The following is a 19,208-nucleotide window of genomic DNA, read 5'->3' on the forward strand; positions in this document are numbered from 1 at the left end:
GTCTATTTTTCTCCAGGTAGTGATCAAGGAGAATGCCTCTTTCATTCATTCATTCGACACATGTGTAATCTCTTTCTCTCTTTCACACACACACACACACACACACGGGTGGGTGGGTGGGTGGGTGGGTGTGTATATGTAAAATATTGTCCATACACATACATTCAGTCAATACCGTCAGCATGTATTACAAGATACATTTTGCCACAAGTATATTCCTTGTATAGCATAATACCTCACACATGTTGCTATACATACAACCCTCCTACAAACTCAGCTACATATAGCAGTAAGATGCTTAGTCAAATCCCAGGATGTGGTTTCTACATGGAGCTCCCCTTGTGCCATCAGAAAGATGCACTAACACACCCACTTCAGCCCATATTATATGAACTTGGGGTCTTACACCGACACCGCAAACAAAGCACATGCATCCATTTCCCCACCATCATGAAAATATTCAGGTCACCACAAATAGGAACACACCCAGCACAATGCAGAAAAATCATAAGGTTTCAGAACACCTTACTATCAGCATGTACTTGCAAAAATCCTATTCCCTTCCAGCCTGTGTCCCCAGAAATGCACCACACACATCTTTAGCATCACAGCACAAGCCTGCATTATTGGCAACCAGGCACATGCTCAAGAGATTTCCACCAGACACAACCCACACACTGTTGCCATGCTAATACCCATTTTGCTGACCTGTGGATCAAAGCCATTTTCTGTGGAGCCACTCTTCTTCAAAGGGAAGCCATCTCCGGTGTTCTCATGACCAAAATGGGATTTGAGGGGGATCTGGCTGGAATAGGAGGACTTGTTCACCTCCACCTTGCTCCCAAACTTCAGGTAACAGGGCTGCGGGATGGTCCTTGCCGCCGGGACGTGAACAATAGGGCTAGCAGTGTGGACAGGTTTGGGGAGTCCAGATTTCATTTTGGAGGCTACCAGGATGGCTGGCATTTTTCCTCCTCTTTTCTGCTTCGTTAACACGTTTCTGTCAGCAACAGGAACAGGACAGACAGTGGGCAGCAACAGCAGCAGCAACCAAGGGAGGAGAGCCTGCACAGCTTTTGCAAAGATGGTATTCTTGAATTATACAATCTGCTCCCAAAATAATAATGAACAAGAAAGGGAAATGTAAGGAAGAAGATAATCCTCCAGTTTTAAGCTGGAACTAGTTCTTCCACGCAGGTGGCACGCCTTCCACTTGTCTCCTTTGATGTTTAGTATTAATTCTCAATCAAGGTCCTTCCTCCTCCTCCTCCTCCTCTTTTACTGTTGTTTAACTTGCTGATTCTCTGCAGTAGCTGATTTCTGTAATGTGTGACCTCGGAGACAGGAGACTCTCTTACTTGCTTATTTCCCCCAATGAGAACTGAGAAAGTGAAGCAGCCTTTTGGAATAAAAAGGTGTGCGAGAGAGGGAAACGGACCTGCCCTAGCATATGCGTCTTGTGCTGCCCGTGTATGTGTGTGTATGAGAGAGTGAGTGAGTGAGTGAGTGAGTGAGCGTAAAGTGTAAGTGTGCTAGAGCGCAAGCACAAGCAGGATTTCCAGGCTTAAGACGTCTTCCTTCAACCTTAGCCAAGAAGCAGCTGTAGCTCAGTGCGTTAACAGCCTATGTATGCCCTTGGAGGCGAGCCTCAGAGAGCCCAAGCTCCTTAATCATAGTATTCCTGCACAGGAAAAAAAATGCCGGAGTAGAGGGAGAGAGGTCCATGGATGACATTTAAATCGTTAAAAGAGTGCTGGTGGCGGCGGCATTTCCCCGGGCTGGTGCTTTGGCGGCGGCGGCTCCAGAAGTGCTGCCCGGCATAGGCGGATTCCTGCTGTCAACGCCGAAGGAGGCAGAGCCGCGTCCGCCTCATGTCGGAGATGGGGCAGCAGGGACACAGGTTTCCGCGCGGAGCGGCTCGCTCGGGGTGTGTGCGTGGGTATGTGTGAAAGGAAGCAGCCGTCCGCGAGTCAAGAGGCAGCCTGGCTGGAGGGCTGGAGCAGAGACGCGCCAAAGGCGGCTCGCCACCAGAGCCAGCAGAAGCGGGAGAGAAAACGGGGCTCGCGAGCTGACAGCCCAGAAAAGCGGGACGGGCGGAGGAGGGGAAAAAAGCCTCCTCGAGCGCCCTGATTGGTCCTCCCGGACTCAAATCAGAAACAAAATTCTCTCCGCAAAAGAGGCGGCGCTTCAACTCGGGGAGGAGGGGGCGGGAGGCTTCGGCTCCAGTACAAAAGCCGCGGCGGGCCGCGGGGCTGCGGCAAGCGCGGTGGGGCTCTCTCTTTCTCCCCCCAGTAACGGGCGAGGATGCATGAGAGGTGACACGGCGGAGGAAGGGAAATTCCAAAGTCTGGGGGTGGTGGGTAAGAACTGTTTTTTACATAAATGGGAGGCTCATTTCAAAGAAAAACACGCGAGGCTGAATCACAATTCCGTTTTTTACTCGCTACTCATACAGGAAGGCTCCAGTGGAAATGCCAAACGGAGTGTGTGTGAATAACGGCTCAGCAATTTAACCCCATCAGGACCAGGAAAGAGCCTGTGCAAGATTTTTCCACAGGTGGGTGAGAGACCCTCTGCCCCCAGAAGCCAGCATTCCTCCTTGAGGGGCAGGAGGTGTGTCACGCATTATAGTTTTCTTGACAGAGACACTGAAACAGAGACATTTTACTTGTTTACGTCAAGCTGTAATCATGAGGCGTGCAACAAAACACATTTGCAGAGCATAAGCGTTTGGCCAGCCTGCCTTCTCCCAGGGAGGATTCGCCCCATCTCTTCAACCCACAGAGGAATATTGCAAAAGCTGGGTAACGGGCACAAATATTGGATCCACCAAAGGAAGCTGCCTATCCATAATTGGAAGTTATTAAAACCAAATGGAGCCTTTGTATCCAAAGCCAGGACAAGGCCGATGTTTACCAGAAGATGGGAAAGAAAGATTGATACCTGAGAGACCATAAATAAATAATCACGCTCCCCAAAAAGCTATCACTGAGAAGCCCACCGTCAAGGGGATTTTGGGAGTTGACCAAAAAACTAACTTCTCTGTCATTTCTTTACAAATTCTTTGATAATGAAAATAGAATCCTGGTATGCCTAGCCCATTGTCTGCTCTGACAAGACAATTATTATCTCAGTTACTTGATTACAACCTGTTGCCTGGGGTGTAAGTAAAAGAGATGGAAATGAATGTATTCAATTAACAGCAGTGTCCAAATTCAGGACCACTTTTGTCACCATCTTCCCCCCCCCCTTACCTCCTTATTGACTCCTGTGGGCTACTGTCAGAAAGCTGTACCTGGCCTCACTCTGTTGCCCTCTGGTTCTGGACTAGAGCCTTTGTAATCCCTCACTATTAGCCATGCTGGCTGGGGCTAATGAGGTTTGATATCAAAAGCATTCACAAGACACCAGGCTGGAAAAGGCTAAAGTGCTGCATTCCACTCATAGTCACTTCCCAGGATTACAGTCAAGGGAGGAGTCCCTGTTCCTGTTGAAAGCAGTTGACTCTCTGAATTTACATTGCTTTCTGTTTATTCTAGAATATCAAAGCAAATCAGGCTCTGGCAAGAATTTGGTTATTGCCATGCCCAAATGGGTTTTAGAAGACCATGCAAGTTGGTCTGCTGCAGCAAAACAACACTGATTATTTTGCATTGTAAAGATGAATGCATTTATCATGTGACAGAAGCCTGCAGTGATTTCATCTTTAAATTACTATGTACATAAAACTTGCAGAGCTTCCACGACTGTTGTGTCATCCTGAGGTCATCATGCAGAAGAAAACAATGGAAGTACAGAGTTAGGTGTTAGAATATTCTGATTTTCAGAAAGATACAGTCTTGCTAGAGTTATGCACTGCCAGTGCTAAGATAGGCACCGTTGAAATGGATGGCTACATTGATCAGCCACGTTAAAACCACCTGCTTAGTATCATGTAGTCCCCCCTCCTGCTGCCAAAACAGCTCTGATGCGTTGAGGCATGGATTCCGCAAGACCTCTGAACATGTCTTGTGGTATCTGGCACCAAAACATTAGCAGTAGATCCTTTATGTCCTGCAAGTTGTGCGGTGGAGCCTTCATGGATCGGATTTGGTGTTCCAGCACATACCAAAGATGTTCAATCAGATTGAGATTCTGGGGGATTTGGAGGCGAAGGCAACACCTTGAACTCTTTGTCTTGTTCCTCAAACCATTCTGGCCACTGCCACCACCATCATAATTGCGATGAAATGGTATATATGGTCTGCAACAACCTCTAGGAAAGTGACCTACGTTAAAGTAACACCAACATGAAAGCCAGGACGCAAGGTTTCCCAGTAAAACATTGCCCAGAACACAACACTGTCTCCACCAGTCTTCTTTCTTCTTAGTGCAGAGATGGCAAACCTATATGGCACATGTGCCACAGCTGGCACACGAAACCCTCTTTGTGGGCATGCGAGCCATAAATCGCCATAGAGAAATACTTACCTGTCTTCTGATCATGGATTTTGGCACTCCCCTCTGCTGGTGCAGGGAGGAAGAAAAAAGATAGGCCATGATTTTTTCATTTTAAAGTCTAGCCAGGGCTCCTTTAAAATTCTGGGGGCTTGGGCCAGAGAGACCAACCTTCACTCCCAATGTGTGTCATTCGGTTTTGTGTGCCCACAACCCCAACACCAGTTCACCAGCTGTCCTTCCTTGCACCACTTTTTGTAGGCACTGACCACTGCATACCAGGAACACCCCAGAAGATTTGGAGATGCTCTGACCCTATTGTCTAGCCATCACTATTTGGCCCTTGTTAAAGTAACTGAGATCTTTTCATTTGCCCATGTTTTATGCTTCCAACACATAGAGCTTAAGAACTGACTGTTCACTTACTACCTAATATATCTCTTTGTGCCATTGTAACTGTATAATCAATGTTATTCACTTTACCTGTCAGTAGTTTTAATGTTATGGCTGATCAGTGTATGATTCATGATCGGACCATGAGCTGTGTGTGGTTTTTGGGTATCTGCAGGTGCCTACTCATAAACAGTAACTTTCCAGATCTACTTCTCTTCCTTGCTCTTGCTTTCTGTTTACAGGCCTTCTCTCAGCTATCAAGTAGAGAGAGAAGCAAAGAGAAATAACAGCAATTTCCTCACATTCTGTTGTCCTTCTGCTTGGGAGTTGATGCCAATTGGTTTCTGAGGGAAATACAAGCAGATGGGCAACCGGAACACCAAGGAGGAAGAGGAGTAGGGCTCACTTAGGAAAGTAGGCCAGTTAAGGAGGCATCTCATCCATGTGAAACATGGGACAGGTGCTGTTTTAATACATTTTCCAATGATTTTGTTATTTCTTTAAGTCTTTCGAATTTGCCTTATGCTAGCTGGATAGTTAGTTCAGTGCAATATACATCAGAGCCAGAGATTTGGAGTTTATTACCCACAGTGCCTTCTGGAAGAAAAGCCAGTTTGTGTAGCCTTAGGCAAGCTGAACAGGCCTATGGTGCCCTAAGAAATAAATGGCGAACCTTGCCAGAGTTTCCTAGGTACAGTATACCTAGGAAACCCTGGCAAGGGCTGCCATAAGTCAGAATCCACTTGATGACACATAGGTGTTACACTTTTGCATTCAAGGATGCTGGGGTTAGGGATGCTGGGCCCGTATATAGCTCAAAATCCATGTATAACTCCCCCAAAATGTAACTACAAAGTGTAAACAGTTGATTCTCTCTCTCTCTCTCTCTCTCTCTCTCTCTCTCTGTCTCTCTCTCTGTCTCTCTGTCTCTCTCTCTCTCTCTCTCTCTCACACACACACACACACACACACACACACACACACACACACACACACACACACACACACACACACACACACACACACACACACCAGTTCTCTCTATCACAGTTATCTTCCATAACATTTATAATCCTTTCCACAAAGTATAGAAAGAATTGTCAACACTATGGAAGAGGAAAAGGTCTTTATGAGCCCCAATCTAGAGATGCTGTGAATTAGAGATGCTGTGTTTGCGGGTAAGTATACTGAAACATTTGGTGTAAAACTCATGGGGCTCTTGATTGATTGATTGGTTGAATGATTGATTGATTGTGGGATATTCTATAATCAAAACCGTGCTATTCAGACCAGGACAATTCAAGGGATAAATATATTAACTTGCCTTTTGTCACTATATCTCAGAGCAGACAAAGCCAATAAAATTTATTATAAAGAGTTTAAAGCAGTTCAGCTACTTTCAAACAATATAAAATGTGTTAAAAATAATTCAGAGCAGTTCAACCATTTTTAACAAGACAGAAACTAGCAAAGTAGACTAGACCAAACTATGGTCCCACTAGGTACCTAATGCTTGCTCAATAACCAGGTTTTGATAGCACCAAAACAAAGACAATTTTGGCCTCCATTGTGAGGCCATCTGAAAACCAAAGTAATATCACTGAGAAAGCTCTCTCCTTCACCCCCACGTAACGTATTGCTCTCAATGATGGGATATGAAGGAAGGCTCCCCAGCAGATCTTAATGACTGGGTAGGTCTATATGGGGAGAAATGTTCCCTCAAGGTCCCAAGCTGTTCAGGGAGCACCACTATCAGCACCTTGAACTCACACTGTAAGTGCAATCATCACTTTCCTTAATCCTTTGTCCTCTCCCTTCTCCTGCTTGCTGTGGAGGTGGATTCTCTTTCTCCAGGAAATGGGAAAGAAAGGGAATTGTGGAGAAGGAGCCCAAGCAAGGCAAAGCTGCACTATTTTTTACTCCTGGAAAACTTTAAAGAGATGGTTGCAAACTGATTACATACTGCTCACACATCACTCATCTTATGAATGTCCACAGGGAACTCAGAAGATGATTGCTTCTGTCTGCCCCTCTTCTAAAGCACAGAGCAAAAAGTGCAGGTTGAACGTTCAACTACACAGCAGAGAAAAATATGCTTGGAGGAACTATGATCCACATTTTTTCAAAACAGGATTCTGCAGATGAAATCGCTGAAGCCATCCTGGCATCAAGCAATATGCAGGAATCAATAGGCAGAGCTGCATTTGCACAGCAGAAACTGCCTTTGACAAGGTGCTAATTGCCAGTTTCCACCTCTTTTTAAAATTTACTCTTCCTGAAGTGAGGGTGTTGCAGCACTGCCTTGAAAGCAGTTTTTAAAACAAACAAACAAATGCTCTGTTTGCAGATGGCAGGTGCTCAGCTGCGGGAACTACCTCACAAGTGTCCTTTTGCCTTTGTAACAGGCAATATCACTGGGCAGAAAGCAGGCAAAAACTAAGTCAACCCCACTGGAACATATTTAAACCACACCTACCAGCTGAACAAAAAATTACAGGCGAATTCCTCATGAAAAAGAAATAATTCCATAGTGTGGGCTTCCCTGCATTGAGCTTGGGATCATATAGTTGCTAAGTTTTAATTTGTATCTACGCCTAATCCTTTGAAAGCTGAGGCGTAAAAGGCCGATTTAGTCACCCAGCTGACTTATCAACTGGAAATACCACTTAGGAAAACAGTCACTAGTTACAAGGTTGCCTCAACAGGTTTTCCTCTATGTGAGCATAATATTTTGGGATGACTGTGTCATTTCTGTTGAAGGCAGTGGGAAAAGAGGAAGATAGACTATGAGAGGGATGGTCTCAATAAAGGAAGCCATGACCTTTGATTCATAAGACCTCAGCAGGGCTGTTAATGACAGAACCTTCCAGAAGTCACTGATTCTTAGGGTTGCCATTACGTTGCAGATGACATGATGAAACATAGTAACTAATCGTGTGTTCTAGCTCCAAAATTTAAATTCAGAATTCAGAATTTTAAAAAATTGGAATTTCCAGATATCCGGAACTCCATTAAAGTCAATATGAATACTATGTAGTCATTTATTTCCTCTTTTTAAAAAAAACACAAAAAGGCAAAACATTTTTAAAAGATTTTGCTGTGTTCTTTGACACCTTCCCAGTTATTGCGTCAAACAAAAAGGGTGCACACCAACAGCCAGCAGTGTCTAGGTATTAAGAAATGACTGTAATGAGCACATTGAATCCTGAATGCTGGGAACCCAGCAAGAAATGCCAGCAGCGTTGGGGAAGCAAAAAACAGGTTGCACTGGGGGAATGAGAAAATATCCTGGGCAACACTGGTAGGCAAACTGGAGCAGCAGATAGCCTGTGGTGTGTGAAAACTGTGCCACCAGCATGGGGCACAGCACAGTTGAGTGAGTAAGCACAATTGTGGAGTAGGAGGTGTAAGAATGAAAGAGGCGGAAGGAGGGTGCAGCAGATTGACACATGGCATGCCTAGTATTGTGAGCAGAGTGTGCCATTTTTCTTATTTAAAAGGAACTTTAAGGAAGCACAGCAATGGCAGGTTGACTGTAAGAAAAATACTGTACGTTTTTCTACAGATCCAAATTTCAGGTATGAGCGGTGTGGACTGACAATGTCTCCTTGTTGGGTAAGACCGCAGTACTACTGCCACCTTGGTCAACTGTCCCCTAACAGACTCTTTCTCAGCCCAGTAGGACAAGGGCTTTGTCTCTTTTGTCTTGAGGGCTCCTGTATGGACATCTCTACCTCTGCCATGTCCTTGCTCTGGGGTGGTGTCTCCAGACACTGTGGTGAAAATGCCAGGCCACCTTTCTGGCCCACTTGATTAGATTAGACATGAACGTGTCCTTCACATTCTGCAAAATACCCTCAGCTACAAGTATGAGAATGTTGGTCAAACACCACACTCCTTTCATCTTCCCAACTTGCAGTGCTGCCACGATGTTTGCCCCATTGTCTGTGAAAAACAGATCTTGCCTTTCTGTAGCTAGGCTCCACTACTGCAGCATGACCCTCAGAGCCTCTTGACTGTTGTACGTTTTGTGGCTTCCCTCCATCACAGCCACGTTCAACAGGGGCCACCTATATCCCGCCCTTGTTTGCTGCCCTGTGCCTGATGCCTCCACCTCCCACCAGTGTCTTGCCAGGGTGAGACAGGCATGCTTTGCACCCTAGTTGCTCCAGATGTCACTTGTCAAGTGAACGACCTGCACCCTGGCCAACTGCTGTTGTCCTGGTCACCTGATAGCCCAGTATAAATCTGGCACCACCCTGTGTCCAAGGGTCATTCAAGATGGCAACTGGTAATGAGTTGCCAATTCTGCCACAAACTTATGGAAACCCGTGTTCTCTGGGGCTATCATCTCCCCTAGGAAACAAGTAATTCTGACACTTTTACATTCGCAGAAGGCCTTTTTCTGTACCCCTCCAGGCTCTTTCAGGCTAGCCTAGAACTGATTCTAGAGATGTGTGTCTGGCATTTGCTGTCTCCCATCTCTTGCTAGTTGCTGATCTACCTCCCTGCTTTCCTGGGCTGGTAGTTCAGCCTCTGCCCTCTGATGACTTTTGCCCTTCATTAATAAGGAAGCCACTTGTACCCACTTCATTTGACAGCAGCAATTCCCCGTGCTGAGTCTGCTGGCGTGCTACTGTTGGAGAGGTAACCCAAGTTCTGCTCACACTTGAGCACCTTCTTGCAGTGCATGCACTCAGCCATTTGGGCTTCTGTTGCGCACTGTTGAAAGTGCTTCCAGATGATTGACTTCTTAGGAGCTTCAGTTTTTGACTGCATGTCCCTAACAAGGAATGCTAACTTGTCATCACTACTAGCTCCAGCAACTGGTGGGGCAAGTGCAGCTGGAGAGGCAGGGGTGATTTCAGTGTCACATGCTTCTGAAACAGTGCCCACCTGAGCTCCCTCAGCCTCCTCCGCCCCACGTCAGATGTGTAGGTCCTTTAAGGGGAATTCCCACCAACTGAAAAGCTGCTCTGCACAGGAGAGATTTGCTTGGAATGGGGGCTGGGGTAAAACCTCCCTTGAATATGATAAAATGGCATAGTATGGATATGAGCTTGTTTGGAGGTTCTAGCAGGGGAGTGCAGCTATTGTACACCTTTGACCAAAGAACAGTACACTGTTTCCATCTGGGATGGTTGTCCTCTTCCATTGAGCACGCAGCTTCAGGAGGGATGCATACGGAGTGGTGAGGGAGGAAGAGGAACCCACCTAGCTAGCCAGATCAGCTGAATCAACTCTGGTGATCAATGGGGTGACAGATGTGGCAGCCAGATCACTTTCACAAACTGTTCCGTTGTTAGTATGGCTATGAGAGCCAACGTCTCACACTCTTCATAAATCTCTTTCCCCACCACAAAAGCAGGAGCCAGCAGACAGTGTCAGTCTGAGTCCTGATGCCATCCTTGTCCTTCTCTGGCACACCAGCTCTTTGGGAGAAAAATGCTTCCTTCGCCATCTTTTTTAGCCCCTTGCTCTGGCTGGATTGCACAAAGATGTCACTGGAACATTTCAGAGGTCCATTCATATCTGTCTCACCTTGAACCAGAGGCTTCTCTGCTGCCTTTTTGGCATGTACATGCACGCATGCACACATGCGTGCACACACACACAGAGCCTTCTGCTCTTTCATAGTGTCAGCCCTGAATATAGCAGCTGGGTGACAGATTTTGTTCGGAGGGCAAGTAATAGTAGTTGCAGACCTTTTCCTTCCTCTGTGCCAATCCTCTCATTGGACGCTGCTGTAATGAATTCAGGCAGCATTCCTGCAGCTTTCCCCATGTGTCTATTTCTATCACACCCATATTTTGTATTTCAGACTCTATCCAAACGCACATGCACACACAGACACAAAATCTATTAACTGAATCTGTCTGTCTTTATATAACAAAATCTTATCCCCACCTTCCTGATATACCTAAGAACCTAAACCTACTGTAATATTTCCCTGTCAATGCATAAAATATTAATCTAAGAGTCTACTGTACTAATCGTAAATCTTATCCTAATTTTATTAAGTAAACAATGCACAATGAGATGTGGAGAATGTACATGTAAGTTGAGGGTTCAGAAAAGGGCACAGAGAAAACTGCTGCAGTGCAGGCTTGTACCAAAGCCGCCCAGAGTGGTAGAATATACCAGATGGGCAGGATATGAATCAAATAAATAAATAAATAAATAAATAAATAAATAAATAAATAAATAAATAAATAAATAAATAAATAGCCTAACAGCAAACACTCAGGCAATTTATAAGCCGCAATGCTGACCTTTCAACTGGGAAGAACCAATGTGAACAAATACCTTCTGGTGTCTGTGCTTTTTTCTAGATTTCATTGGGGCAGAGAGACATCATTCTCACCTCAGCCCCCTCCCTTAGGAAATTCATGGCAACCCCAATAAAAAGCCACTGAGCTCTCTGCACCCTCAGTGCCAGACTGTCTTTAAGTTTCACTTCTCAAGAAATCATTCCAGGATCAATTTCACTTCTTCATCTAGCAAGCAGAAACCTAGCATTTTGCTTTCTGGTCTATAGACGTAACTGGGACTCGAAATATTAGGAATTACTATTACAAATATTTGGAACTATTAAATTTGGATTCAGATATATTCAGAACTATCTGAATATTACATTACTTGGTGAATTCCAAACATTTCTGAATCTGAATGAGCTAATAGGAACAATAAATTTTATTTACAGACAAATCCGTAGCTTGGTCATTTCATGATTCTAGCACAAACTTCTTCCTGCCTCCTGCTTGGGCTGATAAGAGAGTTTTGAAAGTGATGTTGTGAGATATGTTGCTAATAGGCTACATATATATCCCAAAAGCAGATAAAACTCATTTTATTAGAGACAATAATAGGATGGAAGAAATGCATGTGTATATGAGGGAAAACAATGCATCTATCATGCTGTCTACAGCACTTCAATGTCTATCTACAAAGGATCAGCAAATCACCAGAAGGCTGCTGGGAGTCAACACATGTACTTTTCATTTGACGCACACTCTAGTTCCTAATCCCAGTTTCCATGCTGGCTCAGTGGGGTTGTCTTGCATTAACGCTAAGTGGGTAATTTTTTAAACAGGAAATGTGTTTTTACTCTAGTCTCCTTTATCCACTAATCTCAGATTACAAAGTGCTCATCTCTTTTCTTCCATCTCATTCAGACAGACCTTCCCGTGTTTTCCCTCCTGCCACAGCATGAAGTGCAGCTTTGAGCTGGAAATGAATGGATGTGAACAAAGATTTCAAAGCTTTAATAAACCAGTGTCAGATTTTTGCCAGATGAAAAGCAGAGCAGAAGTGAGAACTAAAGCATATGTTAAGAGTTATAGTATTATAACCTTTTATTCTGATACCTTATTTTAAGACACAGATTTTAAACTGTAAGGGATCAAGGCCAACTCAAGGCCCGGTTTCAATTCCATGGCTGTTGCTTTACCAAAATCCAGCTTACATTTTGCAGCAGTCTCATCTGTAAGGATGAGTTAAAAAAAAAAGATTTGGTGATCTTCATTTAAATGAGACACAATAATGATTTAAACACTTAAAACAGTTGCTAATGAGTGGGAATGGAAGCTAAAATACACAGTGCCTGTGTCTGAGCCAGTACAAAGTTTCTGCATTTTAGCAGTGAAAGTACAGCTCTTATGAAGGATACAGGTGACTGCTCCTGAGCCCTGCACAACCTGAAACCTGTAGCTCTGAAACAGGTTGACCAATCAGTGAACAATGAGACTTTTAAAAAAAGTTTATGTGCCATGCACGTCAAAAGCAGCAGCCTGCAACCTCCATTGAAAGAATCACCCAAAATCCAGTGGCAGGATTTTGCACCAAAATCTGTGACTTTGTAGACCTTTTTCTGAAAGCACTTCCTGAAGGTATGGATGATTTCCCCACCCCACCTGCTCCCAGTTGTTTATTCCAGGCCGGGAACCATCTGTCCTTCCTTTGCTCCTTTGCTCTCTAATCCCTGCTCATGGCCCAAGTAGCAAACTCATCCCATTTCTCCACACTTCTCACTGGTCATACCGCCCAGCTACATACAGTGCCAGCAAGAGAAAGGAGCAGGTTAGCAGGAAGGTCAACTGGAAAAAGAAACTGAAGCTGCTGCTATGGTAGAAAGGGTTAAACTGAGACCTTGCATTAGGTTGCCCTCGACTGCAAGGTGGGGCAGCAGTTTGCTTAGGAATGTGTGTGTGTGTGTGTGCGCACGCGCGCTTGTGAGTGTGCGTGCGTGCATTCTGTGTGCACATGCACACCACTTGCAATAACCCGACAGTACAATTCATAATAGATACAAATCCCAGTATCTCCCATGGGGATTTGCAACAAATGGGGACAGACTGGAAGAAGGGATGGAGAGGATTTTTCCCATCTAGGAAGATCTCTTGCCTTAAAAACACACAAGACACCAGAAACATTTCCCCATACTTTTTATACTCCCAGCAATCCATGAACAATATCATGGGTGCGAAGCAGAACAAACATCTGTGCGGATGGCCTCTGTCAAACAAACTGTATCCATCAGAGTGTTTCTTTATCCTAATGTGTTTTTGTTTCTGTTTCTTTTCGCTTAAAGGGCCAAAGGCAGCCTCAAGAATGGAGCAATGGTTTCCAATCTTGGGGTCCTCAGATGTTCTTGGACTAAAACTCCCAGAAGCCTGCACCACTAACTGCGCTGGCCAGGATTTCTGGGACCTGTAATCCCAGAACATTTGGGGATCCAAGGTTTGGAACCACTGAACTAGAAGAAGAAGAAGAAGAAGAAGAAGAAGAAGAAGAAGAAGCAGAAGAAGAAGAAGCAGAAGCAGAAGAAGAAGCAGAAGCAGAAGCAGAAGCAGAAGCAGAAGAAGAAGAAGAAGAAGAAGAAGAAGAAGAAGAAGAAGAAGAGCTGTTTAACCCTTTCCTTTCCTGAAACAAATACAGTTGGAGGGACATTGAATATGTCCTGAAAATGCCCTAGATCAGAGGAAACTAAACAAGAAAATTTTAAGAACATTTATCAGAAAATCTTTGTCTCAGAAATTTTGCTCCAGCTTTATGAAATGGATCAAATGGAGCTGCAAATTTTCAGAGCCTATGGAATTTCTACTTTGACTACAGCTCCCAGAATCCCCCATGCTGGCCAAGGGATTCTGGGAATTGTAGACTGAAAGAGTAACATGTTCAAACTGTCAACCATTGCTTAGCAAGAGAAATTCCACTAAGCTCCTGGGAACTGTGCAGAATATAAGACACATATATCCTTGCAATCAGCTGCAGATTTCACATGTGCTACATTTCTTCTGATTTTAATGAAAGGCAAACTATGTATTGACATCCAGAATGGAGCTATTGGTAACAAATACAAATTGTACTTCCCTCCTGATCACCAGGTTGCTGGAGAAAACTGCCACAGCCTCCAAAGGCCCTCTCCTTTTGTACTTGCAGAGAGAGGACCCCGTCAAGTGCTTCTACATCCCAGACTTTCCGAAGGGAACTAGTTCCACCAGATTCTTGTACTGTGTACACTCTCCTCATCCCCCCTTGCATTTCCTTTTTATAGGGTGAGAGAAGATGAAATTCCTTTTAAAGGGACCCAGCACAGCATTTCATCAGTAGCTCAAGGTTTAATAATTAGCTTCATCTCTTACAACAGATGTGGTAAATAACTGCTTTAAGTTAAGTGGTTTTGCTTATTTTGTTTTATTACCAGAGTCAGTTGGTGCTTCAGTTTATAGAAGAGAAAGGATACATGATAACAAAGCTGCTCACAACATTTTTTGTTAGTATCACAGTGTTTTACTTCCCTCCTCCTCTAAATGGCAATAAATATATGATCTATCTTGCTTGATCGTTTCTACAATTTTTCTTCTTTAAAGTTTGCATTGCACTGTCATCCACATAATTGCATAAATGCTTATTATTCTTTTCCCCACTGTTATGTCAAGTCATCAGACTATACACATGGAGTATATATAACACACACATAACACATAACCAAGGCCTATGAGGAAAGATTGAAAGAACTGAGGGGAGATACAATAGCCTTTTTCAAAGGCCTTACCTTGAATAGTGTGTCCATTTCTTGACACCAAGAAGGATGCTAACAAATTGGAACAAGTTTAGAGGAGGGTGACAAGGATGATCAGGGAGCTGGAAACGAAGCTTTATGAGGAAAGGCTGAAAGAATTGGGCATGTTTAGCCTTGAGAAAAGAAGGCTGAGGGGGTGATATGATAGCATTTTTCAAATATCTGAAAGGCTGTCATACAGAGGAGGGGCAGGATTTGTTCTCGATCATCCCAGAGGACAGGACACGCAACAATGGGCTCAAGTTACAGGAAGCCAGATTTCAGTTGAATATCAGGAAAAACCTCCTGTTAGAGAAATACAGCAATAGAATCAATTACCTTGAGAGGTGGTGAGTACTCCAACACTGGAGGTATTCCAGAGGAATTTAGACAACTACTTGATTTGTATTCTTACACTGAGCATGGGGTTGAACTTGATGGCCTTATAGGCCCTCTCCAAGTTCATTAGTCTGTGGTTGTTGTGGGTTTTTCGGGCTCTTTGGCCATGTTCTGAAGGTTGTTCTTCCTAACGTTTTGCCTGTCTCTGTGGCCGGCATCTTAAGAGGACAGCACTCTGTGATTAGTCTGTGATTCTATGTTTTAGAGAACTTGCCCTTCTATAGCAAAAGTAGTAGGATCAAAAGTGCAGTCTTTCCAAGGGAGGTGTCACTTATGAAGACAACAGCCATAACCAAACTTTATGGAGTGATTTAAAAGAAAAGTTAGTTCAGGTCCAAGTGCAGGTCCACCAGGTTCCAGAAGCTGATGTCACTGTGAAAAAGGTCCAACCTCTCATAAATGACTTCCAAGCCTCCTTTGGAGTGGCCACCCAGAGGAGTATTGCCTGGGAAGATCTGGTGGAGTGGGCAAGTGACCTTTGAGGAAAATGCTCTCACAAGCACCATTGTCCTAAATTGTGGAGGGCTTTGTATATAAACATCAAAATCTTGAAGCTGACTTTGAGCACAATGGGTAGCCAATGGAGGCAAGCCAGAACCAGAGTGATGTGATCATACTTGGTCATGCTAGCCAACAGTCTGGCCGCTGCATTCCAAACCTGCTGTCTCAGCTTCAAGGGAAGCCCCATGTAGAGAGCACAGCACTAGTCAATCCTGGAGATGACCAGTGTGTGCACCAGCATCTTGAGTGCGCACTTGTTTAGGTAGGGGCAGAGTTGGGTGATGAGGTAGATCTGAAGCTGCTTTGCCATTACCTGCTCCATCACTTTGCCCATAAAGGGTATGTTGGTGATTAGTCTAAAGTTGTTAAGATTGTCCATTGCGAAGTATGGTCATTTAATAATGAGTCTGATGGTAGTTTCCTTTACACATTAGGGAAGGAATCCCTCTTTCATTGAGTTCACAATATTCATGACCCAATTGACTATGGCCTCTAGCAGCTTTTATTAACCATGCAGGGCAAGGGCTGAGCAAAGAGAAAGTCTGTCTGCAGCTAATCATTGCCCTGGAAACTTCCTCTAATGTTATCAGGTCAAACTGAACCAAATGGGCAGAGGGAGATGGTGCAGCAGTGATCCCCACCCAATCAACCAAACTGCTGGTGCAGTCAAGATCAGATTGGATGATCTCAATTTTAAATTTTAGAAATGCTGCAAACTAATCACTGGTGAAATCACCAGAACTAGGCCATTGCTAACCATGGCTGGTGAGATCACAAACCACCCAGTAAAGTTCCGCTTGCTGGTTCATAGCCTCATCAATGATCTTAGTATTGAAAGCCTTCATTTAAAAGCCTTCAGTGAAAGAGAATTCATAACTTCTGTTGGATTGTTAAATAGCTATCACTTTCAGGAAGGGCTTACTAATATTTAGTTTTAAAAAATCTCTATCTTGTAATTTGAATCCATTGGTTTGGGTCCTACCCTCTGGAGCTGCAGAAAACAAGCTCACTCCATCTTCCGTGTGAATCTGTAAAATATATTGGAGGAGGTACATCTTGGGGTAATCTAGCAGGTCTGCAAATTCAAGTTTGCTTAACTTTGAGGCTGAGCTGTTTAGCATGCTGTTTGGAGTGCTGCAGGGATAGGCTGCATACTCTTAATTATGGCAATCAGATGATGTCTTTGGTTGAGTGTGCCAGACCATCCCCAGAGTTTTCTGATCTGCACCCTTCTCGCCCTTATCAAGGGGCTTCTACTTTTCTGGTGTGAGTAGGATTGCTCTGGTTTCAATCAGTTCAAGCATGTGTGATAACTAGAACCAATCCAAAGCAAGCCTTCCTCTTTCAATTTGCCAATATTGTAAAATGGCTTAAAAAAGATACAGTTGTGCCTCGCTTAACGAGCGCCCCGTTTAACAATGAATCCGCATAGCGATTGAGTTTTTGTGATCGCAAAAGCGATCGCAAAATGATGTTTTAGATAGGTAAAAATCGCTTTGCAATGATGGGGGGAAGCGCTTCCCCGGGATCATCCCAAAGGCCCTGCCGATCAACTGTGTTGCGAGGGGTGGAGAGAGAGAGCGCCGAAGCACAGCTGATCGGTGGGGGTTTGTAAAGATCGCGGGGAAGCCGTCATCGCAACCCCCCATCAATCAGCTGTGCTTCCTCTCTCTCTCTCTCTCTCTCTCTCTCTCTCTCTCTCTCTCTCTCTCTCTCCTCCCCCCCCTCGCAGGTCCAGCCTCGGCAGGGAGATTGAGGCGGCGCTGCCACCCTGGCCGAGAAAGACCTTCTGCAGGCGCAGAAGGTCTTTCTCAGCCAGGGTGGTGGCGCGGTTCCTCAGTCTCCCTGCTGAGGCTGGAGCTGCGAGGGGTGGAGAGAGAGAGCGCTGAAGCACAGCTGATCGGCGGGGCCTTTGGGATGATCGCGGGGAAGCGCTATCCCGGGATCATCCCAAAGGCCCCGATGATCAGCTGTCTTGCGAGGGGTGGAGAGAGAGAGCGCCGAAGCACAGCTGATCGGCGGGGGTTTGCAAAGATCACGGGGAAGCCGTCATCGCAACCCCCCGTCAATCAGCTGTGCTTTGTCTTTCTCTCTCTCTCTCTCTCTCTCTCTCTCTCTCTCCCCTCGCAGCTCCAGCCTCAGCAGGGAGATTGAGGCGGCGCTGCCACCCTGGCCAAGAAAGACCTTCTGCAGGTGCAGAGGTCTTTCTCAGCCAGGGTGGCGGCGCGGTTCCTCAGTCTCCCTGCCAAGGCTGTAGCTGCGAGGGGTGGAGAGAGAGAGTGCCGAAGCACAGCTGATCGGCGGGGCCTTTGGGATGATCACGGGGAAGCGCTCCCACGGGATCATCCCAAGGCCCCATTTTCGCACAGCTGATCGGCGGTTCCAAAATGGTCGCCCGCTGTGTTGCCTCGCTTTAGAGGCACCGAAAATGGTGGCCCCTATGGAGGATTTTTGCCTAAGGTGAGTTTTTAAGTCCATAGGAACGCATTAAATGCGTTTTAATGCGTTCCTATGGGCTTTTTTGTTCCGCATAGTGACGAATCCGTATAGGGACGATTTTTTCGGAACAGATTATCGTCGCTACGCGGGGCACCACTGTATTGGCAAATTAGTCACTCGCCATGCTCAACAGACAACATAAGTGAAAAAAATAGTATTTTTTTACTGTATGTAGACTATGTTTAATTTGCTGCATCACTTATATAAAACAATTTTTAAAATCTTTTCTTTGTCTTGCATTACAGGTTTGGTTGAGAAGCTGCTCACAGTCAAATCCATGGCAGTGGCTTTGGCTGCAGGTAGCTTCTCAATCGGCCCTTTAAGAGAAGGGAAAGACAACAGACAAAGGCACAATCAAAACACTGGTAGATCATGCAAACTGGAACTGTGAAGCTCAATTTCTCAGCACCGAACTCAACCATCTGAATTGGGCCCTACAGGTGAATGGCTATTCCAGGAATGAAATCAAAAGAGCCATCAAACCAAGAAAACAACACCAAACTGAAGAGGAAAAACAGCCACCCACAAATAAAGTATTTCTGCCATACATCAAAGGGGTTACAGACCACATGGGGAAACTTTTGAGAAAACACAACCTACAAACAGTATTCAGACCCACCACAAAAATATAAAAAATGTTACGGTCAGCAAAGGACAAAAGAGACCCCCTTACCACTGCAGTATACCGGATACCTTGCAGTTGTGGACAAGTATATATTGGAACCACAAAATGCAGCATTCACACCAGAATCAAAGAACATGAGAGACACTGCAGATTAAAACAACCGGAAAAATCAGCAGTAGCTGAACATGCCCTAAAAACAAGCTGGACGTGAAATTCTATTTCAAAATACTGAAGTACTGGACAACACCAGCAATCTGTATGTTAGACCGCACAGGGAAGTCATTGAAATCC

General features: G+C 44.8%; 1 protein-coding gene and 1 long non-coding RNA gene across 11 annotated transcripts in view; one reads left to right on the forward strand and one right to left on the reverse strand.

Annotated features, from left to right (window-relative positions):
- The window catches only part of NAV2 (neuron navigator 2), a 676,025-nt gene that overhangs the window by 327,382 nt on the left and 329,435 nt on the right, over nucleotides 1-19,208 (reverse strand). For 9 of the 10 annotated variants that reach the window (XM_078383145.1, XM_072985895.2, XM_020782868.3 and 6 more), the window contains exon 1: nucleotides 709-1,845. The exons of the other annotated variant lie outside the window; for it this stretch is intronic. In XM_078383145.1, the coding sequence (XP_078239271.1) occupies nucleotides 709-966 (258 nt within the window). In that variant the 5' untranslated portion in view covers nucleotides 967-1,845. Of the gene's footprint in view, nucleotides 1-708; nucleotides 1,846-19,208 lie in introns of those variants that run through there. 10 annotated transcript variants of the gene reach the window in all.
- On the forward strand, nucleotides 2,228-13,659 carry LOC110073546 (uncharacterized). The gene is made up of 4 exons (XR_012082466.2): nucleotides 2,228-2,360; nucleotides 2,456-2,557; nucleotides 5,922-6,008; nucleotides 13,421-13,659. It is a non-coding gene; the product is annotated as an uncharacterized LOC110073546 (long non-coding RNA).

This window comes from Pogona vitticeps, chromosome 1, assembly GCF_051106095.1.
Source record: "Pogona vitticeps strain Pit_001003342236 chromosome 1, PviZW2.1, whole genome shotgun sequence".
NCBI classification, from domain to species: Eukaryota; Metazoa; Chordata; class Lepidosauria; order Squamata; family Agamidae; genus Pogona; species Pogona vitticeps.